The 27,850-nt window shown below is 39.6% G+C and overlaps 1 protein-coding gene across 1 annotated transcript in view; it reads left to right on the plus strand.

The window, feature by feature from the left end:
• Window positions 1-27,850, plus strand: part of ITGA4 (integrin subunit alpha 4) — an 89,488-nt gene that overhangs the window by 50,393 nt on the left and 11,245 nt on the right. Inside the window, exons 16-22 of the mRNA XM_055398064.2 lie at window positions 7,858-8,007; window positions 10,211-10,287; window positions 20,669-20,819; window positions 22,348-22,443; window positions 23,115-23,194; window positions 23,592-23,681; window positions 25,646-25,736. Coding sequence (XP_055254039.1) covers window positions 7,858-8,007; window positions 10,211-10,287; window positions 20,669-20,819; window positions 22,348-22,443; window positions 23,115-23,194; window positions 23,592-23,681; window positions 25,646-25,736 — 735 coding nt within the window. The remainder of the gene's footprint in view (window positions 1-7,857; window positions 8,008-10,210; window positions 10,288-20,668; window positions 20,820-22,347; window positions 22,444-23,114; window positions 23,195-23,591; window positions 23,682-25,645; window positions 25,737-27,850) is intronic.

A 27,850-nucleotide genomic window follows, 5' to 3' on the forward strand; every position in this document is an offset into this window, starting at 1 on the left:
TTCTCCAGGGGATCTTCCTGACCCGGGGAATGAATCTGGGTCTCCTGCCTTGCTGGCAGATTCTTTACCATCTGAGCCACCATATGGGTAATGGAAAAAGGAAAGGAGAGCAAACAGAACACAGGAAATAACAGAGTGCTGGGGAAGGAGTAAAGGGTGCAGTTTTAAACAGGGCGGTCAGAGTGAGCTTCCTTCAGAAGGTGACATTTGAGCAAAGACTTGAAGGAAGCAAGGAAGTTACCAGGGGCAATGCAGATACCTGGTGCAATGGTCCTCAACTTTGGCATCCAACAGCATCACCTGGGAAGCCAGTTAAAACCACAGATCGCTGGGCCCCACCTAGAGTTCTTGATTCAGTAAATCTTCAGTGAGGCCTGAGAGTTTCCGTTTCTACAAAGGGTGCAGGTGATGGTGATGCTGCTAGCTTGGAAACTATGCTTTGAGAATTCCCTATCCAGGAGAACAGTACAGAAAGAAGAATTAGGTTAAAAAAACAACCTCAAGACAAGAACATGCCTGGTTGTTTTAGAGAATCATGGGGAGGCAAGGATGACTGGAAAAGAGAGCAAGGGAGAGAGTAGTAGGAAAAAAGGTCAGATCACCTAAGATCTGTGATTTTCTTTCTCCAAGTAAAATGGGGTCTATTGTAGAGTTTGGAGCAAGACAGGTGATGTGATATAACTGAGTAATAGTAAGGAATACTCTAATTGCTTCCTAATTGCTATGTTGAGACTAGGCAGCCACAGATGGACACAGGAAGAAGAGGATACTTCAGTGAGTCAGCTGAGAGATAATGGCTCCAGTGAAGATGGTGGTAGTGGATGTGGTGAGAAACAGGGGAAGACAGATCCTGCACAATTTACTGAAAGACTGGATGTCTAACATTTGAGAAAGGCTCCAAAATGATTCCAAGGTTGTTAGCCGAAGCCACTAGAAGAATACTGTTTTCATCAACAGGGCAAGGGAAAAAACTCTCGGGTGGAAAATGTTGAAGTTCATTTGTGGACCTGCTGAGCTAGAGAGATTTGTTTTACTTTTAAGTGTATAGAGCAATTCAGCATGTAAATATACTCATCTGGAGTTGGAGAATGCTATGGAACTGGAAATGCAGTGCCTCTTTGGCATATGAATGAGGTTGAAAGTCATATGAGGTAGCTGAGATCATGACAAGAAGAGAGAAGAGCCAAGGTCTGTACTCTGGGCACTACAAAATGAAGAGATTGAAAGAGAAGGCTTACAGTGGCGATGAGAAGGACCAGTCAGTAAGGAAAGAAATCAAGAGCTCCTGGCATCCTGGAAGTGAAGTGAATAACGCAGGCTAAAGAGGAGGGCATGATGATGTTCTCAGTGCTTCTGCTTAGTCAAATAAGATGAAGACTAAGAACTCACCATTGGGTTTGGCAGTGTAGAAGCTACTGGTGATCACAACAGCCTTCCAGAGGAATAGTATGGGGAAAGGAAAGGAGGAGGAGAATTGTAGACAGAGTAGTTTGTTCTTTCACAGATTCTTGCTCCAAAGGGGACTGAAGAAAAGGGGTTGGGAGTCAGTAACTGACAGAAGTAGAGTGACTTTTTTTTTTTTCTTTTAAGATAAGAGGAATAGCATGTTTTTATGCTGGTGGGTATGTTCTAATAGAGTGAAACATTTAGGAAATAGATGAAAGAATAGTTGGAGCAAAGTTTTCAAGGCAAAAGCAGTGGGATTTAATTATACAAAGGAAGGATTGAGTCTAGGTAGGCACATGCATAGTTCGTTTGTTTATGTGCAGATGTTGGGCACGTGTGGGTGGGAGGACTGGAAGTTCTCTTCTGATTGCTTTAATCTTCTCAATGAAGGAAAAAGCAAAGTCATTAGCTTCAGTTAGAATGGAAGAGGTGGTGTTTAGAGTTTGGGAAGAAGATGTAAAATAGTCTTCTCAGAGTGTGAGAGAGTGAGAGGGAACAGTATGGTCCTGAGATGGCATCAGGCCCTCTCTTGCATCAGAAGGTGAGATGAGTCAGTTGGGCTGTGTTTTTTTTCCTGTCACATTCAGCCTGATAGGTGGGAGTAGATGACAGTCAACCGTGGTTGTGGTCTGCCAATAGCGTGACACAAAGGAGAAGAGAGAGAGTTGAAGAGTAAGCAAGCGAGTGGTTAGATTGTTGGCCGTGGAGGTTAAGCAGGGTAAGGAGAGGAGAGAGGACGTTGAGAGGGTGGGTGAGGTACAGGGGGAGAAAGCTGAATTGGAGGTCCCAGTGGGATCAGCAGATTGTCGGACTTGAGTATTAAAGACAGTGAGCCAGAAAGATCTCACCAGTTTTACAACGTGTAAGAGCCGTTGGGGATCGGAAGGTGAGGAAGTGATTGAATTTTGTTTTTATTCTTTCACACAATCCATTGGTGATCTCACATAAATGAAAGTTTTTAACCCTACTTACATTTTAAAAACCTGTCATAGTCTTTGATGGTAGAAAATTTGGCTATTTTTAAAATTCCAAATCTTCTCAAAAATCTTGAGTTTTATTACATCCTTCTCTTTTAATCACACGTTTTAGTTTCATGTATTAGATCTTCTTGGAATGTGATAGACATTTTTAACAATTAATAATTATCACATCACTGGAATATAAATTTGTTGGTATGTTATTTTTCTGAGACTATATGGTCATATAAGGCGCTTAATTGAATAATATTTGATAAATTTATAGACGATGTGTTCTCAGTGCTTTTTAAATAATTCTGTGAGGAAAAATATGAGACTAGTCTACTGGTATAATGGTTAGAGTACCTGTCTTGGGGATGTTATCTTTTCTCTGGAAGTTTTAATCCCAGGTGTTTGACAATTCACCCTCTGAAACATACTTAGCAGATGAAATGGTTATAATTACACATGGCCTTCCTGGCTCAGATTCCAATCTGTGCCCTAGTGTTTCCTCTCCCATACCAACTCATTCCCCACATTGGCACCAGAGCAGCATTTCAAAAACACAAATCTGATCACATTCCATATTTAAAAGTCTTCTATGTGAGCATTTCCCCACACCCCTTCAAGTGTAGATTAGTGGCTGTCCCTGTTCTGCACTTTTGTCTGTGTGTGTCAGAATGTTCATCCCCCCACCACATGTGTGGATTTATGGGTTATAAACTGTGCCATAGATGCTGACTTTCAGTTGTGTCCCTAGATCCTGCCTTCTACAGAGTAAACCCATGAATATAGACATCTTCACATGTTTGTTTATACCTCAACATCATTTTTCAATCAGTAATATTTTATAAATATTTCTGGCTCCGTCCTTTAAATAAATTTCTTCACTGCAAAAACACAGTAGGAGGACATGAACCTACAGCTCTGTTCTCAAGGTGGCCATACTAAAAATTTCTGTGAAATCAGACAATAAGGCAGACTTTGTGTAATTTCTGGCATGTGCTAATTTGCATGCTTGTGAGTGTCCTATTTTTATGTAATTGTCCATAAAAATGTGGCATGGAATCTTCATTATTTTTAATATAGATAGCACAAGCCCATCCAAATTAAAAATTTTAAGCAAATCTACTTTTTCCCTCCTATATTTTAATTAGTCACTTTAAGACATTTTTGATATTATAGCTTTTGTCCTTAGGTGGAGCTGTTAAAGTTAAGTAAGTGTGAATATCTGTCAAATACAGTTCTTGTAAGAGTGCACGTACATTTTATATATTGTGAGAAAAGCATAATTAATAGCTAATTAGGATAATGAAAGTAATATACACCAGATGTAGAGAAGACCTTGTGGAAAATTAGTATGAATTAGATAACATGTGATGTGGTCAAAGCAAGCTTGTTGAGAAGAATTAAAACAGTGGACATGTGGAGGGACAATCAGTGGCTGTCTAGCTTCCTACACCTAGGGAATAATTTAATCAAGTTTGCTATTGTAATACTCAGGGCTTCAAGCTGTTCCATTTTCACAAGTCAATAACTTGGGATTTGGACCTTGATTTGCAGCATTCCTATATGGTCAAGATTTCAGGTTGAGATGATCACTTACCAAATAATCAAATAAAAACATCTTCATGTGTGAGAATGGGAAAGCCATGAGAGTCTTGAGTGCTTTGAGTCTTGCTGCACTTGTTCCGGGTACCACTTCATTAGTACAAGTCTAATTGCTTCCCTAGTGGCTCAGTGGTAAAGAATCCACCTGCCAATGCAGGAGACATGGTTTGATCCATGGGTCGGGAAGATCCCTGGGAGAAGGAAATGGCAAGCCATTCCAGCATTCTTGCCTGGGAAATCCTAAGGCTAGAGGAGCCTGGTGGGCTGTAGCTCATGGGGTCACAAAATGTTGGATACAACTTATCGACTAAGCAATACTTATATTTGTAGAAAATGTAGCTCATTTTCTATTTAGTGTTCATTAATTGGCAATAGACTAATTTTATTTTTTCTCACTCCTTCCAAATATTATAAGAATTTATTATAAGAAACTAAAGTTCTGTAATTCCTTGGTTGGCTTATATAGCTACATTTTGAAGTAATATATGCACGTAATAATTATAATATTTAACATCTATTGAGATCTTAATACATAGCAAGCATTGAGCTAAGTGTTTTACATACATTATGCCACTGAATCCTCACAACAATAAAGTGTAGGTGTCATAATCACCATTATTACCAGCCATTTTCAGATGAGGTAATTGGTCTATAGATTATGTAATTTGTCCAAGGTTACATAGATAACAAGTGAGGGACCTGAGGTTTGAACCCTAGTACTCTACCTTCAGACCACTTGATTTTAACCATCTGTACATATATATATATATATGTTGTTAATGATGAGAAGAAACAATTACATCCTATTTTAATTACATAAATACATAGAATAGGTGTAGTCTATGTTCATGTGATGTGTCATATTTGTTAACTAACTTGTATCAAAAATTAATATGGATGTAAGCAGCATAGCTATAATCTTTATGATATGTATTTTTTCTATCTGTTAGGAGTTATTAATTTATGAGCTTTGGAAATCTGGCTTTAGACAGAAATGTTTCAACTATACTCCAACTCTGAATTGTCTGTAAATAAATGGAAATCCACTGACATTATTCACTAGGATGTTTGTCAGTTACAATGTCATGGATCTACTAAGGAACTAAGTGTAAATATAACCTCATAAATATAACTCAATTATAGTTAAAATTAATATGTCTAGTCCTAGTGAAAACACTTGAGTTCTTTTAATGGTCGAGAGGGACTTTGCTGAATCTGTTTTTTTAACAAGAACTATAGTTGGGAAAGATTGAAGGCAGGAAGAGAAGGGGACAACAGAGGATGAGATGGTTGGATGGTATCACCGACTCAATGGACATGAGTTTGGGTAAACTCCGGGAGCTGGTGATGGACAGGAGGCCTGGTGTGCTGCAGTCCATGGGGTCGCAAAGAGCTGGACACAACTGAGCAACTGAACTGAACTGATAGATTGAAATGGGCATATGAAAACTAGAGTCAAGCCAAGCTTTACTTGTAAGTTTTTAGTGTGAAAGACAATGAGTGTGATATTTTCTGAGTACAGTAACAATTATAATACCAACATAAGAAAAGAAAAACTACATAGCTCCTATGTGCATGCTGAATCACTTCAGTTGTCTCTGACTCTGCAACCCTGTGAACTGTAGCCCGCCAGGCTCCTCTGTCCATGGGATTCTCCAGGCATGAATACTGGAGTGGGTTGCCATGCCCTTCTCCGGGGATCCTGACCCAGGGATTGAACCTGCATCTCTTATGTCTTCTGCATTGGCAGGCAGGTTCTTTACCACTAGCACCACCTGGGAAGCCCAGTTCCTCCTTGGGTGGACAGCATTGTCTGATTGTGAGCTTCCTTCTCAAATCCTGAGATTATATCTATTTTTAATTCCGTTGTGCATAAGATACTTTTTCTATAGATTTGCCATTGGCATTTCTTATTTCCTGTAGTTTAAATGGTCAATTGAATTCTGTTATAAATTCTCGTGGATTACTTTATAGTGGACTCTTATTTGTCCATGCTCCTTGTTATTGTTCAGTCACTAAGTCATGTCTGGCTCTTGGAGACCCCATGGACTGCAACACACCAGGCTTCCTTGTGCTTCACTATCTCCCGGAATTTGCTCAGATTCATGTCCATTGAGTCGTCGAAGCCATTCAACCATCTTATCCTCTGTTGACCCCTTGTGATCCTGCCCTCAGTCTTTCCCAGCATCAGGGTCTTTTCCAGTGAGTTGGCTCTTTGCATCAGGTGGCCAAAGGATTGGAGCTTCAGCTTCAACGTAAGTCCTTCCAATGAATAGTCAGGGTTGATTTCCTTTAGGATTAACTGGTTGGATCTCCTTGCTGTCCAAGGAACTCTCAAGAGTCTTCTTCAGCACCACAGTTTGAAAGCATCAATTCTTCGGTGCTCAGCCTCCTTTATGGTCTAACTCTCACAGTCATACATGGCTACTGGAAAAACCATAGCTTTGACTATATAGGGGCTTCCCTTGTGGCTCAGCTGGTAAAGAATCCTCCTGCAATGTGGGAGATCTGGGTTTGATCCCTGGTTTGGGAAGATCCCCTGGAGAAGGGACAGGTTACCCACTCCAGTATTCTGGCCTAGAGAATTCCATGGGCTGTATAGTCCAAGGGGTCACAAAGAGTTGGACATGACTGAACTACTATCACTTTTTACTTTGACTCTATAGACCTTTGTCAACACAATGTCATCCCTGCTTTTTAATACGCTGTCTAGGTTTGTCATAGCAAGACAGGAAGAAAAATAAATGAGTCTGCTTTGTTCAGTATATATTGAAATTTGGAGAAGGAAATGGCAACCCACTCCAATGTTCTTGCCTGGAGAATCCCAGGGAAGGGGGAGCCTGGTGGGCTTCCGTCTATGGGGTCACACAGAGTCGGACACGACTGAAGTGACGTAGCAGCAGCAGGCAGGGCTCAGAGAATTGCTTTCTAAGAAATGCCATGTTTTTTTTATCTTACCTGACCTCCATATTTTTTTTTTTTCACAGACTTGGGATTCTTGAACACCTTTACTATTTAGGGAAGCATTTCCTTAATTGAATGTCAAATGCTTTTGAACTTACTTTCTTATTTTATTATTTATTTCAAGTTATTTTAGTGTGTGTATGTATGTCAGCAGATAATTTTGATAGTAATGCAGTGTATTCCCATTTAACAAAAGGGCTATTGAATAATCAAATGGAAAAAATGATATAAATTTTAAGTCCATGGGAAAGTGTTTTTAAAAGAGAGAAGAATAATTCCTGCATGTACAGATTAAAATATATGAATTGGCAATGAGGGGAATAAACTCACAAGTTGTTTCTTTGGGGGCAGAAGACAGTACTATTTAAAATTCTAGTCACTCAGACTTTTTGATCACATATAGATAAGATTAAGAATGATAAATGTTGTGTGAAAATTAGTAAGGTATTAAACTTAGAGTGTAATACAGAGGAAAATGGATTCCAAATGGGTTACAATTCCTGTGTAATTGATAAGTCCAAGAACTCTTTGTGAAATGTGAAAGCACAATAAATACAGAAATACTGTAACAACTAATAAGAAAATTGAATGCATAGAAAATAGCGTAGAATAAGCTGAAATGCACACCTAGATAACTATTAGATAGTTCTGTTTTTTCTTTTTAACAACTTTTGTCTTTTTCCTAATAAACATGAATGCCTTTGATATGAGTGAAAATGTACAGTTCAATTTTTTAACATTATAGCTTAAAAAGAAAGGATTTTTTTTTTTTTTACTTCCACATGTGTTTGGCCTTGTGTAGGAAAGGAGGGGCTTATATATATTTTTTATTTACAGGCTTATTTTTATTATTAATTCATATGGTTTTCAATTTCTTTAGAAAGATGTACGGGACATCCTCACCCCAATTCAGATTGAAGCCACTTACCGCCTGGGGCATCATGTCATCAGCAAACGAAGCATAGAGGAATTCCCTCCGCTTCAGCCAATTCTTCAGCAGAAGAAAGAAAAGGACATCATTGAGAAAACAGTAGGAATATTTATCTTTATTTGAAACATTATGTGACATACAACTAAAGAATTTTTTAATATTATATAGTTCTGTGGAAGTGAACCATCTGAATTCTTTTTAAAATTTTAATGAGTTTTTTTTTTGTAAAAAAGATTTATGGTACGTCTTGTTTTCCATTCTTTTTTATTTTTTATTTTCCCTTTAGGATATTGCACTGAATACTTTTAACTATGCATTTAGTCATAGAAGTACTTTCCCATATATACATAAAATGTTAATTTTCCCTTCTCAATAACTTGTCAGTGAAGAAAGTATATTTCTAGCAAGGACTTCTAATGGAAGTGAGCAGCATTCACAAGTTAATTCGGTGTCATCATGTGTGTTCAACTTATCTTTCTCATTTTCTGTCTCCTTTTTCATTTTGTCTCCTTCTCACTCACCATGCCCACAGATTCACTCATGTCTTATTAGTCAGATTTTACTCATTTATAAACATGTGTATTTAATTACACAACAGTTTCTCGTTTTAACTTTATATGCTTTTCAACCACATCTCAGGATCTAGATGCATTTTGAGATTGATCCTGCACTCTAACCAGTGAACTGCTTTTTAAAATGTATGCTAAAATATCAGTTTCATTGACAACTTATTCCCAGGAGTCCAGTTCAGACTTTTACTATCCAACAACAAAAAGACAGAGTCAAAGGATGTTTGGGGCTATGGTAAAAATACTCATTAAAACATTCACTTATGGCACACAGAATGAAAAAGATGAAAAAGACATTTAAAGGTCTAGCTCATATCCTGTCCAGGCAAAATTGCCCCTAAGTCACTTTAAGATATTTGAGCTTAGAATCAGCACTGTTTGCTCTCTGTACTAAATCAAATGAAGATGATAAGAGCAAATTTTCTCTCTACCCTTGTATGAAAATATTTATGGAAGTCAGTTTTTTTTCACTCTTTTGTTGAACTTCAACTTTCAATATCAACTACCTTTAAATGTCTTTAATAATAAACATCTCAATATTTTAAGTACATAAGCTCAAATCTTAGCAACTTGTAGTTATATTAAAACGAACTGCATTTTGATTCTTCAAACAACCTGCTTGACAAATAAGAGTAGTAGAAACAAGTTATATTTAAGTCATCTAGAGAGCGCAATGGCACACCACTCTAGTACTCTTGCCTGGAAAATCCCATGGATGGAGGAGTCTGGTAGGCTGCAGTCCATGAGGTCGCCAAGAGTCAGACACGACTGAGCGACCTCACTTTCACTTTTCACTTTCATGCATTGGAGAAGGAAATGGCAACCCACTCCAGTGTTCTTGCCTGGAGAATCCCAGGGATGGGGGAGCCTGGTGGGCTGCCATCTATGGGGTCACACAGAGTTGGACACGACTGAAGTGACTTAGGAGCAGCAGCAGCAGAGAGCAATTTACACTTGACACTCCCTCGGCTCCCTGGTATAGGCAGTCTCTGGTCTGATATGCCATTTGACCGTGCTCTACTCACTTTCCATTTCATGGGCCTGGCTCCTCCTCCGACTCTCTAGATTTCTCTCTTTTCTGTCTCTCTCCCCCTTTCACCTGCCCCTCTCTGCTTTCTTTCTTTTAATATCTTTTATGTCTGTATTTCTTTGTCCAGCTTATACCTAAGGGCTTCCTGTGTACCTTATAGTATCTCTGGGTCCTATTAAAATGCTCGGAATTAAATAAATTCTGGAATCCCTTGAAAAACTATCATTTGTTTTCATTCACTGTATCTTCACAGTAAAATTTCTACATTTTATTATTTTCAACAAATATAAAGTCAGTGTTCTACCACCTGTGAAAACTGTGTCATACTTACGCATAATAAGCAGAATCCCATGGCAGCACCAGAAAATCGAGAGGAATTCAATGAAAAAATCTTGGCAGCACAAGCTTTAAACACTTACAGAGGTTACTATCACAGTTTGATTAAACTTCTTTTTATACAACTGCAAAGAATTTTTTTTTTTTACTTAACACAGTTAGATTTTAAATTTACCTATTGAAATAACTTGGTTCCTTTAGCCCTGGAATTGTTATCTGAACCTTCTAATTCTCAAATTGAACTCTTTGAAAGTTATCGATTTGTTGTATTAATTTTTTCTCATGTAGATAAGTTATTCTTTAAAAAACATGGAAATAGGCCTACCGATTTTAACTAAAATAAAAAATATTGTCATTTTATTTCCAGATAAACTTTGCCAGATTTTGTGCCCATGAAAACTGTACTGCTGATTTACAGGTTTCTGCAAAAATTGGATTTTTGAAGTAAGTGTACTTTGCTCTCTCCTTTTCATCTGGATGGGGTACTTTATGTGTGCATGTGGGTTCTAAAGAATAAAGGACTGAGAACTAATCATTGGGGGTTAGCAACATTTAAAGACCTGGAAAAGAGCAGCATTATGGTGATGGACAGGGAGGCCTGGCGTGCTGTGATTCATGGGGTCGCGGAGAGTCGGACACAACTGAGCGACTGAACTGAACTGAACTGATGCTGAAAGAGACTAAGTGATCTGTACAGCAGTCATATAAGCAGTCATATAAGCGTACGTTCAAAGGTGACCACTTCTGGAAAGAATGAGAATGTGTGAGCACCATGGTTTTATCAGGCATAATTTTAATCTTCTTGTTGATAACTCAGGTATTTCAGGGTTTAAGTGTGTTTTAGATTATCATTAATATAATTGTATTTATTTTTCAGACATTTTAAAGCGCCTGTTAATAGAATTTTAGTGGCAAAATGAGCTAACCTTTATTACATAATGCTTAGTATTTTATCATCCAAAATCTGTTTACATAGTTCAGTGAGTGAAAGTGTTTGTTGCTCAGTCATGTCTGACTCTGCAACCCCATTGACTGTAGCCCACCAGGCTCCTCTCCATGAAATTCTCCAGGCAAGATTATTGGAGTGGGTAGCCATTCCCTTCTCCAGGGGATCTTCCTGACCCAGAGTTCGAACCCAGGTCTCTTGCATTGTAGGCAGATTCTTTACTATCTGAGCCACCAGAGAAGTCTGATGCACAAGTTCAGACTGATGCACAAAATCTCTAAATTTATGTGACACATTTGAAAAGGAATAAACCATTTTGCTCTTCCAAATTCATAGAAGGGAAACTGAAAAAAGAAAATAAATGTAACATGCTTAGAATAGTGTACATAGTGCAAACTGCATAAATGTTTGCGAAATAAACCATTGTAATTTTGCATCATATTTATGTCCTCTCTATTGACATTGTTCTGCATGTGGAAGGGAAGATGTAAAAATGATTGGAGATCTATACTTCAGGTAAGAGCTAGTTGTGTGTGAAAAGTGACAGAGGCAAGGAGGCGTCAGTGACAGGACGAGAAAATGGGAGATTTTTGGGGGGAGGTAGGGATATAAAGGAAACAGGTTTAAACTGGGGTATTCTGAGTTTGGTGAGATTTCTGTATGTAGCTCTCCACTGGAAAATCTAGTTCAGGATTGTGTTTGGGGGTCCTCATATATTAGTGACTTAGGAAAATGACTGGGGTCGAAATGGGAATTTCACAGAGAAAAGAACTAAGGATCAAATCTTGGCAAGGGTGGACACATTTCATTTTAACAGTTTAAAAAGAAAAAGGAGTTACTCCAGGAGACTGGAAAAGTAACTTCATAGAACCGAGAGGAAAATCAACTCCACAGTGAACTAGCCAATGGAAAATGTAAAAAGAGAGACTTAATACTGTAATTTTGTAGAGATTGGAGACCATAATGAGGAAAGGTCATGGAAGTTGGCACTTACCGGCGAATTTTAACATAGAAATGTCTGAGCAGTTGTAGCATAATGACAGTGTCAGTGATTAAGGGAATATTTATGTATTTATCAAAGGTTATTTATTAAATCATGGGACGATATAAGCAAATGTGAGGATCAAAGGCAGGGAAAAGAATAAATTGAACAGAGAGTCTACTTAAATCCAGGGTACACTTTCAGATTTACTTGAATTCTCCTGTGAAGGCTTTGGCAACTGTTTACATTCTTTTTTCAATATTTTTGCTTTCATTTCCATGATGCCATCCTACTCCCATTCTCTGTACTGCTACTTCTCTAGCCCCTTCTCAGCTGTGCCGGAGGATCACTGATTTGGCTTTGTTGGCTCTTTCTCACTCTCCCATATTTTCCCTGGATAATCTTACAACTATCACCTCCCCTGGCCTGCCTCTACTGCTGATGCCCAGATCCATGCCTATGAGTTCCACACCCACTCATCCAGTTGCCTATCACACATGAACTGTTGGGTGCCTAGTCACTATCCACCAATGACACAGCCATTAGTTACCGAAGCCAACAACCTGGTGTTCGGGCTGCATCCTTCTCTCTTTCTTATCTATCCCTGACATCAAATAAATTACCCAACCTTATAATACCACCACCAGATATACTTTTTATCCATCATACTACTCTATCTCTATGACTATTGCTCCAAACCAGGCACTCAATATCCTGCCTGAATCAATGGTCTTAACTGCTTTCTGGGATACTGGTGTCTAACTTTGCATTATTCGAATTCCTCTACCAAGATGTTTCCAGAGTGAGTTTTCTTACTTACACTTATGATAGCAGGGCTTTAGTAGCTCATTATAATCTTAAAATCTGAAGTCCTTAATGCTCTTTCTTAGCAATTCCACTGAACTTTTTTCCATTGATTGCAGAATATTTATGGTTCCTTGGCTGAGGAACCAAACCATCCTCTCCTGAGACTCGGTATCTTTTCACTTCCTAGGTAAAGCACCCCCCACTTAGTCTCTGGCTACAAAAACCTGAGTCCTCCAGTGGTCCTGGTCCCATTGCACCTGTGCCCACCACTATTATTGTCCATCTCCACACTATCCTATAGGCTGCTTCAAGTGTCTATGTTTTCATCTTTGTGTCCCTAATGCAAAATACAGTGCCTGGAATGCTATAGGTGACAAATGAATGCTTGCTGAGAATGCAGCAAGGTCCCAAAGGAAACAGCATAGGGATCAGACGCAGGTAGAAGGGTTAGGCTTAGAAAGCAGTTAAGATTTGTCCTTATCTTGAGCTAAGAAACTGTGAACAGATGCTGACATTAAGAAATTTTGATGTGGTAGGAGGGGAAATATAGAGAACTCATGGATGGCCAGAATAAAACCTGAGCTTTTAAATGGAAAGTGAGGGCTTTGAGGATGGGTTTGGGACTGTGTGAAGGGAATGGGAAAAGATTCAAAATAACTGTAATAAATGGGATGGAGAGTCAACCAGGAATGAGTAAAAAGGTTGACAAACAGTGTTGAGTACCCTGCTGGGGTGGGTGACATATGGCAGAGAATAAATTAATTCTTTTCACTTAGGCAATGCCAGCATAGCCTTGAGCATCCACAGTTGAGGGCCAAGAAGCCCTAACCTATTTGATTGATAATTGAACTCTATACTTAAATTATCCAGATTGGCTGCTTAGATAGTCCTAAAACAGCAACCACTAACTACTTCATAATTCAGCATGTAATTGTGGTGCCTTTGTTGAAATAGTAGATGAATAATTTATAACCTTCCCATTTATGTATTTATTTTCTTCCTAAAATGCTCAGTCTTCCTGGTACTTTTGCTGTCATGAGCCTTTGATAAGAAGAATAATTTTGTGTGGGAAAGATTATCTAAGATATAATTAAGTGCTGTTTTCATCTCTTTAAATCAGACACCCCCACTGTCACCTCATCATCTTTCATTGCAATCCCTCAGGCCCATGGGGGAAAAAATGTTGAAATTTATAGGAACTTACGAAGAAGGCTAATTTCCTGAAGAATTAAAATATATCTTACTGAATTAAGATATTAAATCATTAATTTAATTATCAGTTTTTCTTCATAACATATTTCTCACAATAAGAAGTTACTTTCCCTACTTTGCATTTTACCTTGAAATAATAATGTTTCTTATTATTGTCAAAATATGAAGTCCATTATGATTGTATGGTAAGACACTGTTTCTCAAGATGTGGTCTTAGAGTCACCTTCATGAGAATCAGCTGGGATGCTTGATAGAAATGCAGGCTCCTAGGCCCTGACCATCCAAATCAGTATCCATGGGGACCAGGCCAGAGATATTCATTATTAAGAAGGCTATCAGTGGTTCTTATCAAACTAAAATCTAAGAATCTAAGAATTGTTGTGGTTTAGAGTTTAGATTTGAAGTCAGGCTAACCTGGTTCAAGTTTATCTGTGGTTACTAGCTGAATAACCTTTTTAGAGAAGACTTTCAACCTCTGCAAACTTCCTTCCTCATCAAGAAGAAAGTAAAATAGTACCTACTCTATAAGGTTGTTTTAAAAATAAAAGGCAGTGATGCAGACCAGTACATTACCTAGCACAAAGCCTGGTGCACAAGGAAATATGATGTTATTAGTTTTTATAACATTATGATTGAGATATTTATAGACCATATCCCCTAAAAAGTTTCTATTTGGCAAAAAAAATGAACCGTTGCCAATGAATTCTAAACATTTTCTAAGCGTGTCCTGGTTATTGTCTAGAGTTTATTGTTTCTTTATGTCCCAGGAATATGCTGACTGTGTCTAGGTCAGTAGTTTTCAGTTCTGTGAAGCCTGAAGTGGCTTCTGTGAAGCCAGTGTAAAGTATAAGCCCCATATCTTTTACATCAGTTATGAAGGTAACAAGCTATTTCCATTAGGTAAATGATAACTTACTTGAAGAGTTTTCAAGTGAAAACTTGTCTAATTAATTTTTAGGCCCACAGGTGAAGGGTTATGACCAACTGCTTTGCATTTTAATAAATTGCACTCTATCAGACAGAAATCTGCCTTTCACACATAGGAGTCCTACCTGCCTTCTCCGTCATGGTAGGCAAATTGCAATCATATGTTCTATGCCTTCTCCCAACTGTAACTCCATTGGCCTTAATGGCATTTCTGTGTCTCAGAGCTACAAACCTGCTTCGGTGAATGTATTTACTCCATCAAGGACATGAGTTTCTGATGACTGCAATAACTGACTGTCAGCAGTAAACTAAATAGCGCTGATGCACTCCATTTCATGTTTTCATGAAGTTGAGGCTTCCTCCTGAATCTCTAAATTCTCGGGTCAGTAAACCCCATTCAGATGGACTTACACTGAGAAATGAAGATGACCACATATAACTTTATCAACATTTCAAGTAGAATTTACAAACAGAATAGCAGGTATCAGCCATCACACCAGCAGCTGAAAATCAAGTCTTTCATAGAGATGACTGATCTGACACTACATCTCTTCTGTGCCTCCGTCATGCTTCCACGGTAAGAGCTGGAGGTGTTTCCTGACCAAAAGTGCCTTCCTGTCAGTTAGGAATGCTTTTAACCATGAGTTCCCTGGTGGCTCAGAGGTTAAAGCGTCTGCCTCCAATGCGGTAGACCCGGGTTCAATCCCTGGGTCGGGAAAATCCCCTGGAGAAGGAAACGGTAACCCGCTCCAGTATTCTTGCCTGGAAAATCCCATGGACGGAGAAGCCTGGTAGGCTACAGTCCACGGGGTCGCAAAGAGTCGGACACGACTGAGCGACGGAACGGAACAGAATATTAGACTAACACTAACTTAATGCATAGAGGCGTTTAATAATTTTGCACCATCAGTGGTCTGGAGAAGGTGGATAGGTTCAGTGCAAAACTACCAAAATCTGGACATTCATGGTTCATGTTTATCTTTCCAGTTCTCTTGGCTTTTCCCTTGTAGTTATCAGATGGCTGTCACAGCATCAAGCTTCCCAATAAACAGAAAGGGGCGGAAGCAAAGTTCTTTGTCCTCTTGAGGCTGGCTTTAGAAGAAGGGAAGTGTCTGAGCAGACTTGTTATCCTGATGAACCAGACTGTGTCACATGCTTCCCCCTGAATCTCTCCTGGTTGAAGGAGGATGGTGTCAGCATGATCTGAGATTAGTCAAAAGTCACTCCCTGAAGCCAAACAAGGACCTTAGCTTCTGCAGTATCAAGGGGACACTCCCTGTTGCTTGAAGAATCTAGGGTTCTGTTAGCAGATAAGAATGGAGATCACTGTTGGATAGACTGTGTGTGTGTGTGCACACGCACACACACATGTGCACTCAATTGTTCAGTCGTGTCCAACTCTTTGCGACCACACAAGACTGTAGCCTGCCAGGCTCCTCTGTCCATGGGATTCTCCAGGCAAGAATATTGGAGCAGGTTGACATTTCCTTCTTCAGGGGATCTTCTTGACCCAGGGATCAAACCCAATCTCCTGAGTCTCCTGTATTGCAGGTGGTTTCTTTACTGCTGAGCCTCCTGGGAAGCCAGACAGTGAGCAGTGTGTAACTGCACTGTTCTTTTACGCCCAAAAGAGTAAGTGTAACAACACTGTCCATTTTTACAATGCTGATATTAGGAATATATGCCTCACTGATGTCACCAAGTTTGGGGAAGAGGAATTGTATGCTTTATACAGTAAACATTCTAATTACTAGTTCAGTCTTCCGGTCATATTCTTCTGCTAGCCTCCTTGGGATCTCAATGAGTTTGTCTTTATTCAGTAAAATCTTCTTAAATGTCAGGTAACTGATATTTCCCAGTAGATGAAAATTTTCCAGTGCTTGATTTTTTCCCAAAGTCAGTAATAAAGACAAAAGAGGAGACATATTTACTTGGGCCTGTAGGCCACTTCCTGCAGGTTAGTTTTTTGTCAAATAAATGACTCATGTACATTGACACGGGTACATATTAATTCATATTATATTTTGTTCTAGCATCTTGATTAAAAACATGGTAGCTATGAAGCAGTCATTCATCTTATAGAGGCAAAATGCATTCATTATATTAAGACTTAGGAAGCATTTTGCACAAAATAGAACAATAGCATTCGTTGAAGGAAAACACAGAGCCTGGTGCCGAAATACATAATTTTTCTATTTTTCCCTTATTAAGTTATGATTCTGTATGTACACAGTATCTTGATCAGCTTAAATTACGTGGATTCTAGGCTTCTTTGTAAATTTCAAGTCTGCATTATGCATGTTTTAATGAAGAATGAGCTACGATTCCCGGGAAAAGCTCTGGTTCAGCCTTGTCGCACTTCCAGATGTGCACCTGGTCCTTTATTTTGTCTCCCATAAAGAGCTGGTGGGTCTCTTTCTGCCGGCACCTTGTTAATGATTCAAGGTACACTAAGATATATGCATATATGTGTGTGCACATGTATATATATGTACACACACATACACAAAGAGTAGAATAGTAATCATGATAGTGCGGCCGAATAGCTTAAAAATGGAAAATAGACCAGGAACCTCGCTGCCGAAATGTGAACAGTGTGTGTCTCTCTTTAATTTGCTGTTGTCTTGGAGCCTAGCTGTTTATGCAGTGCTTTCACCTTCTGTTGCTTGTCTAAGTGCCAACTTCTTTCCCAAAGGTGTTCGGTGACTAATGCTTTGGTTACAAGCCAGAATATTTTATAAATGTCTATTTCTAGGCAGCTCTTCTACAAGTCTTAATTAAACTTTAATGTCAAGCTGCAGTTTACTTTCGGAACCTCTTCGGTTCCCTTAGTTGTACTGTGGTTCTGGAGAAGTGGAGGGGTTGGGGGACAGCCGTGTTTGTGCACATCTTCCCTCTGCCCTTAAGCACAGAGCCACCAAGCAGATGTGTGTTAATGTCACACAAAGGTTTGCAACACAAGAATGAGCGAGTCACAGCCATCCCCTCACATGCTGGGAGAAAGAGCACATTTCACGGAGTCAGATTCTTCCACCCTGACACACACCTGAGGTTTAGAAGAGTTACTGCCTTGTTAGTTGTCATTCATCCTTCCAGGAATATCCAACCTCTCAGACCCAGGGCTCAGAGCTAGAAATGCTACCTAGGAACATTTTAATTCCTTTCTCCTCAACATCTTTACAATCAGACAAGGAAGTATGAGGTCTGGGAGGTCATTTCCTCTAAGACAGCATCCGATGCCATCTGAAATAATGAAGCTTCTGTGACTGTCAAAATAATACACGTTTTAAATATAGTAATATGTGGTGTGCTTATTTTGAAATAATTATGCTCCTCAGTCAGACTGTTCAATGACAGAGTCAGCAAACTTTTTACATGAAGGGACAGACAGTAAATATTTTAGGCTTTGTGGGACAGAGATCTGTCTCAACTGCTCAACTCTGCTGTCAGAGTGCAAAAGTGGCTACAGATGAATGGGCATGGCTATGTTCCAATAAACCTTTATTTGCATGACTGGGCAACCGTCCAAATTTGGCCTTCAGGCAGCAGTTTTTGAACCCCTACTCTATGGTACGCTTGCTTTTTATATGAGAATCCTGTAGGACATTTTTATTATTTAAACATAGGTCTTTATACTGTATTTTCTAAATGTAACTTGTTAGTAAAATTTAAACTGGTTGCCAGAATTAGCCTGATTTAGAGACTGTTTTCAGGAATTAGTCCTGGGTTAAGGGTCTGCTCATAGACAGCAGACTGATGGACACAGCATAATTACATATATACGTTTACTGGAAAACTGCAGAAGCTCCAAACTGGAATTGCCAAATTCGCAATGATAGTTGAAAAGATAAATAAAATATAGCATATTTATAAAAATTAGTATGCACACTAGTTAGAAGAAACACATTAGAACTCTATGCATCAATATAGATTAATCTCAAGAACAAAGTTTTGAATACAGAAATGTCAGATACTGAAAGATTACATAATGATTCTGTTTATATGAAGTATAAAACTGAGCAAAACCAGTCTAGACTATTAAAAGCAAGATAGTGGGTGGTGGCAATAATTGGAAGGGGGCACAAAGGTGTTTCTTTGATGCTGGCAATATGTTTTTCTCAATCTGAGTGGTGCTTTCACACATGTATTCAGTTTATAAAAATGTACTGAGGGCCCCGTTTAGATTGTGTGCATTTTTCCTTATGTATGTTCTACCTTGATAAGAAAGTTTAAAGTGGTAAAACAGTTAGGATAAGAGGGGAAGAACTTTTAGGAATTAGGTGAAATGTCTGATTTCTTAAAGATACATTCAGTTCAGTTCAGTTCAGTCGCTCAGTCGTGTCCGACTCTCCGCGACCCCATGAATCACAGCACGCCAGGCCTCCCTGTCCATCACCAACTCCCGGAGTACACTCAAACTCATGTCCACAGAGTCGGTGATGCCATCCAGCCATCTCATTCTCCGTCGTCCCCTTCTCCTCCCGCCCCCAACCTTTCCCAGCATCAGAGTCTTTTCCAGTGAGTCAACTCGTCTCATGAGGTGGCCAAAGTATTGGAGTTTCAGCTTTAGCATCAGTCCCTCCAATGAACATCGAGGATTGATCTCCTTTAGAATGGACTGGTTGGATCTCCTTGCAGTATTAGAGGTATAAAAGTAGGGAGATGTGTCCAAAAACTACAATTTTGTTGGTACATCCTGAGGTTAATAATATTTTGCTTCTTAAAAACTGTACTCTTTCCAGGATCAATGTTGCCATCAATTTATTGGTCAGCTCAATAGTTGTGTTGTCACTAAAACATGAGGTTGTGCGGGTGGGGTACTGAACATATGAATGTGGTAGTGACAGATGTTTACTTTATCTTAACGAAACATTTGGAATTTGCATTCCATCACAAAGCAGATAAGCATGGCTGTAATTTCACAGAATGTATGTAGTTCATGAAATTTTAATAGTCACTTATCCAATAATTCCTCAAACTTTCAGAACTTTCTTTAGTGTTACTGAACTGTTTTTAAGGTTACTGCACTTATGTACCACACATATACTCTGAACACTAACTGTGTTGCTAGCTTTGGAGAAAACAGTGATAATCATGACCCAGAACATTTCTCCAAGAGAACTTACTCTAGTGGTGAGAAAAACCAGACAGTGTGAACATATTGGTTCACAGGGTTGCCCGGTGTGCGGGAGAGTTGGAGAGAGAGAAACCACTTTCATTAGGGAGGATGCAATGCTGGGTGAAGGGGCTTAGCGATGAGGACCAACTGGAAGAACTTCTGAGAACTCTTAACATCGACACTCGAGCCAGAGCGTGCACTCCCTTTTCCATTTGGATGTGCTCAGTGTTCTCGTTCCGATTCACAGGATGCTGAAGCATTTTTGCAGGTTTTTTTTAATTTGGTTCATTTATTAGTGACCAGTCTGCCTTAAGAAATTAATTCTAATCCAACAGATTTTAGTGGCACCCATTTGCTGGCCACAGCAGTCCCTACCCAGGTTGTGCTCACTTCCCCCGGAGCAGCCTCTATTTTGGTGGAAATAGTCTATTCTTCTTCCTCAGTTTTCCCCATGTTCCCCTGTGGCTTGGGAAATGGCTAATTCAGTGTCTATTTAAGGATAAAGGAAGAAAATGAAAAAAATCTTTTAGGAAAATATTTTGAAATAATGAGAAAAATATGTAAAATGATAGAAGCAGGAGATTAAACAGAAAAACAGAAAGAAGTCTAATTTAATTATAACTAAATTTTAAAACTTTTCTTGTGTAATAACTAAATTTATCTGAAACCTGGGAAATTGAGTTCTTTTTTTAACGTAGATTTACATCTACTTGCATGAGGTCATCTCCTATGGTTGTATTTCCAAGTTAATACTTTATGTTCAGAATAAATAAATGAAGAGATGGATTTTTAGTTCCCAAACAAAAACTAAATAATATTACTTCGTTTTTAGGCCCCATGAAAATAAAACCTATCTTGCTGTTGGAAGTATGAAGACATTGATGTTGAACGTGTCCTTATTTAACGCCGGGGATGATGCGTATGAGACAACTCTGCATATCAAGCTCCCCACCGGTCTTTACTTCATTAAGATTTTAGACCTGGTAAATATCAAACTTAATTTTGGTCATCTGCTGCAAACAGCTGACTCATTGGAAAAGTCCCTGATGCTAGGAAAGACTGAGGGCGGGAGGAGAAAAGGGCATCAGAGGCTGAGATGGCCGGATGGCATCACCGATGCAATGGACATGAACTCGGGCAAACTTTGGGAGGTGGTGAGGGACGGGGAGGTCTGATGTGCCGCAGTCCATGGGGTCACAAAGAGTCAGATATGACTGACTAAACAACAAGTATCAAAAGCTATAATAGCATGATACTACATATTTTACTTAATTTTTTAAAGAATTGAAATGGCATGAATGACTTTAGCAGTTTGAGGTATAAATATTTGAGGTTTGAGTCTTAATATTCACACTTAGCACTCAAGTTTCCAGTGTTGTTACTTTCTCTGGGCTCCGAAACAAAATGGCAAGTTTCTTGGGATATGACTGAGATCAGGAGAGCCAACTTCCTGCTTCCAAATGCTACTGTGGGACAGAAGTGACTGTCCAGTCATGCAGGCAAGCTGCCAGGTGCCACTGCTTTCCTCACGGGCGCATCCCCACCTGGGGCTCTGATGGCGCTCCTCCGGTTGGGGTCGGACATGGGCAATACTGGTCTTCCACGCTGGGCTCCGAGAGACACTGCTCTGCGGTTCAGGTTCACATACACTGTCTCAATCCCACAGAACTTCCAGAATGCTAGAACCAGCGTCAGATTCCAAAATCCCAGTGTCATCCAGCTTGCACGCAGGTTTCTCTTTTCCTGAAAGAGTTTGGAGCATCTGGAAAGCTTTTTTATTTTTCCTTTTTACCATTGTGCCTTAGTCATGAGCGCTTTAATCCATCCATGAGGTATTAGTAATGTTGAATTTGAAAGAGCAATGTCTCAATCACTTTCTTCTGGGATATTTCGCGGCCTCTTAGAAAATTTACCCATCTCTCATCCAGAGACTTTCTTCACATTAACGGCATTTAGAAAATCTTCTGACCTTTCACAGATATCTACCCCCCACTTCCACTAGAGCCTTGGGGGCCTACCTGCAGCGGTGAGAGGAAAAACTCAGCTCCTGAGGGAAACAGGCTCCTGAGATGTACATAAGTGTGTATTTCCCCAAACATTTGAATATATCATCATGATTATAGTTTTTATAATTAAACACCTTTATCACATTCTCACATCCCAGACAGAAGAGGGCCAGTGAAATGCAGACCTTATGAATTCCTTGCTCAAAAATTTTTCAAGGAACCCTAAGTTAAATAGTGAACACAGAAACATGGTTGAAAGCTCTAAGTCCAGGAATTATTCTGTGGAGAATTTATGTGAATTTTAGACTAACTATACACTTATATACACATGTTTATGTAATTTATTTTTATTCCTACTGATTTATTCTGAAATTAAATAGAAAATAGTCTTCCGAGAAAGTACTTTCTCTGGGGATGATTTTCTTTTCAAAAACCATCCTTAAACATATGTGACAGACTTCTTGTCCCCTTCTACCTAAACCAGTTGTATCATTTTTCCTTTTAGGAAGAGAAACAAATAAACTGTGAAGTAACAGACAGCTCCGGCATAGTGAAACTGGACTGCAGGGTTGGTTATATATATGTAGATCATCTATCAAAGGTAAGCATTTATAGTTTTTGTTACTCACATGAATATAAAGTATTTTCTGTTTTCTGTATCTGTGCTGCATACAAATAATCTGTTATTATCATTATTATTTACTAAGTAGGTAGCTAAGTGAAGTCAAACCAAAACTAACTGGGTTTGAGATCTTTGGGATTTTTATATTCTTGGCAATGTTCAGTTTAAAAAAAAAAAGAAAAGAAAAAAGCGGGGGCACCTGTTTATGTCAGGATGGGCATGTGAATGTTCAATCAGAATTCTGCTCCCCAGTCTCACACTTCCCAACACTCCCCCCGCCCACCCCAGGTGATTCTATCTGCCAGGCATGTTACCTCTGCTACACAAAAAGGTGTTTCTGGCAAGAGTCCACACTCAAATTGTTAAAGCATCTCGAATTTTCGTTGTTCTGGACCTGCGTCTCCTTACAAAGAGGAGACTTTGTCTCTGCACGTCACTTCTGGGAATGCTGCTGCTTTAACATTGCCACAAACCCCACAGCTTCCCCGCAGCTCTGTCTTGAGGGGTAGCCTGTGCTTCTAGAACATCATCTCAAATCTGCATTTCACAGATTGTAAACAATAAGAAAAACTAAGATTCAGATTGTTAAAAAAAAAGAAAAATGTTTTTGATTATTTTTAAAATGGGCGTTCCCTGTCTGTGTTTTTCAGACAGATGTTAGCTTTCTTCTGGATGCCAGCTCACTCAGCAGAGCAGACGAGGATCTCAGCATCACAGTACATGCCGCCTGGTACATTTCATTATGAAAAAACAACTGTGTTAGATGAACCCCTGACTTTTGGGGAGAGAAACGGAGGTCACTTTAGGGGAACCATGGACTGGGTTCCATTATCTGCAGGAGAAAACTTCTCTTATGTGATCTGTTAAAACAAAAAACCTTCTAACCTAAAGCTTTATAGCACAGAGATAAATAGCAGAATAGCAGTGTAGATAACGACAGCAAGTTTCTGCCAGCTCTGACGTACAATTTTTTTACTGTTACATCTACTTTTATTCTGACTCTTCAAAAAGCATATTGTAAACCAACCTCCAAGTACATTAGGTACACATGGGGTGTAATTGGTTCTCTCTGATGAGAATTTTCGTGCTGACTGGGCTCTAAGAGTGTCTTCCGTTTGCTTCTGCAGTGAAAATGAAGGGGAGACAGGCGATGTGAAGCATAACAAGGTGACTGTAACAGTACCTCTTAAGTATGAAGTCATGCTAACAGTTCATGGGTGAGTAGACATGAAAGCCTCATGTAAACTTCTGAGCTGATTTTGAGTTCTGTTGCTTCTTAAATTATTGGTCAAAAACATGTTTAAGGTTTCTTCTGAAAAGAGCATGTGCTGTTCCTCTTAACAACTACCCTCGGTGTTGCAGCCCCTTGCTTAGCTGTTTGTGATTTTAACTCACTCTGTCGTCATCGCTGAGACCACCTTATATTAATGTCCCGGGGGAGCAGATTTCTTCCTGGAAGAGTCCACCAAACCTCTAGCAGGCCGCATTCAGCCTTTTTAGCTATACTCGGCACAGGCCAGGTCCCCAGAGTGCTGGCGTGCACTTTGTACAGCTATGCCCAGTGGCCACGGCAAGTGTGAGGTTTAGGGAAGTGACAGCTTGGCCACACCACTCTTGTCCCAGCCCTGCGCCTACCTGTGTGGCAGCTGAACTGACACAGAAGAGCTGGCTCCGTGTCCACTCTCTACAGCTGTGAGTTACAGAGTTCCTCCCCTACAGCCCCAGGGCCAGCATTCACTGACTCCTCACTACTTTAGTAATTCTTGGAGTGGACCCTTCTCTGATTCAAGAAGGAAATGTGAGGAGAAAGAAGTTTTACAATAGTATTGAGAAAATCTTTCATGATTTTACTGGAAATTATTAAACCTATTAATCTTAGTTTAAAACAACATTTTTAAAGCAATAGATGATATGAGATACAGAATAAATAGATGGGCTTTTCCAGTTGCTCTAAATGTAAATCACCTCCAGTCATTTTTAACCAGCCATAATGATGGCACACAGGCATATAAAAATAAAACCATGAGACTGAGTCTCCAGTTAGATAAAACAAGCAGGGGGAAAAGGAAGCCCTTCGAAGGTGGGACTGAGGAGCAGAGAGAAGCCGATTCCATCTTTCCTGGATTCGAATGCTTATCTCTCCTCCTTGATTTTGTTACAATGAGTATGTCGTCCCGGTTTTTGATTAAATACATCTTGTTATTTTGAGCAATGAATGCTCTGCAGCTATGAAGCTGCCTAAACGTACAACATCTGGATATATCTCTCTGCTGTGTAAAAGAGCCTCTAACATATTACTTCATGCGTGTGTGCTAAGTCGCTTCTATCATGTCCAACTCTTTGCAACGCCATGGACTGTAACCCGCCAGGCTCCTCAGTCCACAGGGGTTCTCCAGGCAAGAACACTGGAACAGGTTGCCATGCCCTCCTCCAGGGGATCTTCCCGACCCAAGGTTCGAACCCACATCTCCTACAGCTCCTGTGCTGCAGGCAGATTCTTTACCACTGAGCCACCAAGAAGCCCATATTACCTCATATTAGATGCCAAATACGCACAACTTGGGGAATCAGGATTGCCCTAGAAAAATTCCTTGAACTTCATTACCAACCATGCATATGTCTCATCTCAGGTAAAAGAGTGACAACCTTGTATTTTAACAAAAACTTATTGGTGTTTAAATTGTTCCCCAGACTTGGGGTTCATTACAAATAGCCAGCAGGAATTGGTGGATGGTGAGAAGTAATTCAAAACTCTATCAGATACATTGAAGTATAAGTGGATATTGGAGCCCGAGGACAAAGCTAAGAATTTATCTCATATTTTTTCAAGTTTGCATGAATCATTTGAGGGCTGAGAGAGAAGGAACGGTCACTACAGTGAACTGGCAGTGTTGGGAAGGAAGTAGAGGATATTGGTGGGAAGAGAAATTGTCACCCAAACTAGAGCCCACAGCTTTCCACTAGCGCCACCTGGGAAATTCATTACATTATCACAAAAATTCTTATCTTAACAAGAAAGTATTCTTACCTTTATCAAAAGTATTCCTTGGTGCTTAGAGGTGTCTGTACTCTGAATTATGTCATATTTAAAAGATATGCTATATTCAGACTATAGAGAAAGGGTTTTTAAGTACCTCATCAAATAAGACAGTTTAATTAAATCTGAATTCTTTTCTGCCAGGTTTGTAAGTCCAACTTCATTTATGTATGGCCCAAAGGAGGGAGATGAGTTTGAAATGTGCACGACAGAGAAAATGAACTTCACTTTCCACGTAAGATGACTGTGTTCATATTTTGTATTCATATTGTGGAAGACCTGAATGAGGGCCTGCTCCAGAGGACATCATATGCGTGTGATGTCCCTCAGGTTCGGGAGGCCACAGCTGGCTGAGGGCGGGGAGAGAGCTGCCTCAGGGCTCATGCCCTCGCTTCACGGGCCCCTTCTCTCCCATCCGTCCCGTCCCTGTTACTGAGCCCACTCTCCTTATAGTACAAGTGGGAACAGAGGTTGTGCCTGAAATAGGCAAAGTTATGGGAGGAGCTGAATATGCCTGAGATACATGCAGAAATCAGAACAGGTCAAGAGGAAGGCATCGTTTGGTGCCAATCGGTGAAACTTGGTCCACGCTTACACAAATCCTAACATTACCAAGTGAAGATTTTACCTCTGCATCTCCACTTAATGTCCACTTGGTCAGCCTTCCAGGCCATTGGTATATGACTCTGTGACAAGTGATGTATCATTTAGTAAATCTTTTAAAGGTAGAGAATATTATCATCATCCAGAAGTATTAACATACTAATATATAAGCTATAAATTCATTAACAATTTCTTACTGTCAAACTGAAAGTTTTATTACAGCATGGATATTGATAATGAGCAAATAATTGGAGACAATGTCCAAAAAAATACTTTTTCAAGTAAAAGCACTATTCAGACATTTTCAGAGCTATATAACAATCTATAGAATGTGAGTGAGTTTGGGTTAGGTACATTATGATAATTGTAAGGCAATGCTTTTTAAAATGTGTATCAGAATCACTTGAGATGTTTATCCAAAATGCAGATTCCTGGGCCTCTGCCCCAAATCTGTGGAAGAAAGATGACCTCAGAATGCTCTTGAGTCTATACTCAAGTTATTGTATTGTTACACTAGAATACACTCGTATTGGAAAAATGTAGTCTTCTACTTTTAAGTACCCAAGAATGCTCTTGTCACAGTCCAATGGGGGTCTGTGTCCTGATAAAGAAATTGAGTTGGACTCTAGAAGGCCTATTTATTTATACATAATAGTTAAAAAGTATTTTCTAGTTAAATTACAATGGTGGCACTGAGCCTAGAGATGCTTTCAGTCTGTAGGCTTGATGAGTTGTTCAAGCATGAAGATGTTCTCGGAAGTCTAAATGTTATTAGATGAACACGAATAAAGTATATTGCAGGAGAGCTTGGTGATTTGCTGACACTGCCTTTCATAGCTGCTCTGTGCTTCCAAGACCGGCAGTGACCACCTGTCCCAAAGCCAGGCATACTCGCTCTTAATCTATGTGTCTGCATTCAGAATATTATTGCAAGACTTTGAGCCATGGTGTTTCATTTAGATATTATAGCAAATCTCTTTCCTAACTTAATGTGTTGGTTTTAGTTTTCAGGAGGCAGTTCAGTTCAGTTGCTCAGTCGTGTCAGACTCTTTGCAACCCCGTGGATTGCAGCACACCAGGCTTCCTTGTCCATAACCAACTCCTGGAGCTTACTCAAATTCATCACCGAGTCGGTGATGCCATCCAATCATCTCATCCTCTGTCATCCCCTTCTCCTCCTGCCTTCAATCTTTCCCAGCGTCAGGGTCATTTCCAATGAGTCAGTTCTTCACATCAGGTGGCCAGAGTATTGGAGTTTTAGCTTCAGTGACATCAGTCCTTCCAATGACTATTCAGGACTGATTTCCTTTTGGATTGACTGGTTGGATCTCCCTGCAGTCCAAGGGATTCTCAAGAGTCTTCTCCAACACCACAGTTCAAAAGCATCAATTCTTTGGCACTCAGCTTTCTTTATAGTCCAACTCTCACATCCATACATGACTACTGGAAAAACCATAGCCTTGACTAGATGGACTTTTGTTGTCAAAATAATGTCTCTGCTTTTTAATATGCTGTCTAGGTTGGTCATAGCTTACCTTCCAAGGAGCAAGCGTCTTTTAATTTCATGACTGCAGTCACCATCTGCAGTGATTTGGGAGCCCAAGAAAATAAAGTCTGTCACTGTTTTCATTGTTTCCCCATCTATTTGCCATGAAGTGATGGGACCAGAGGCCATGATCTTAGTTTTCTGAATGTTGAGCTTAAGCCAACTTTTTCACTCTCCTCTTTCACTTTCATCAAGCGGCT

The sequence above is a fragment of the Moschus berezovskii genome, chromosome 2 (genome assembly GCF_049115385.1).
Source record: "Moschus berezovskii isolate FMDL1 chromosome 2, NW_MosBer_1.0, whole genome shotgun sequence".
NCBI lineage: Eukaryota > Metazoa > Chordata > Mammalia > Artiodactyla > Moschidae > Moschus > Moschus berezovskii.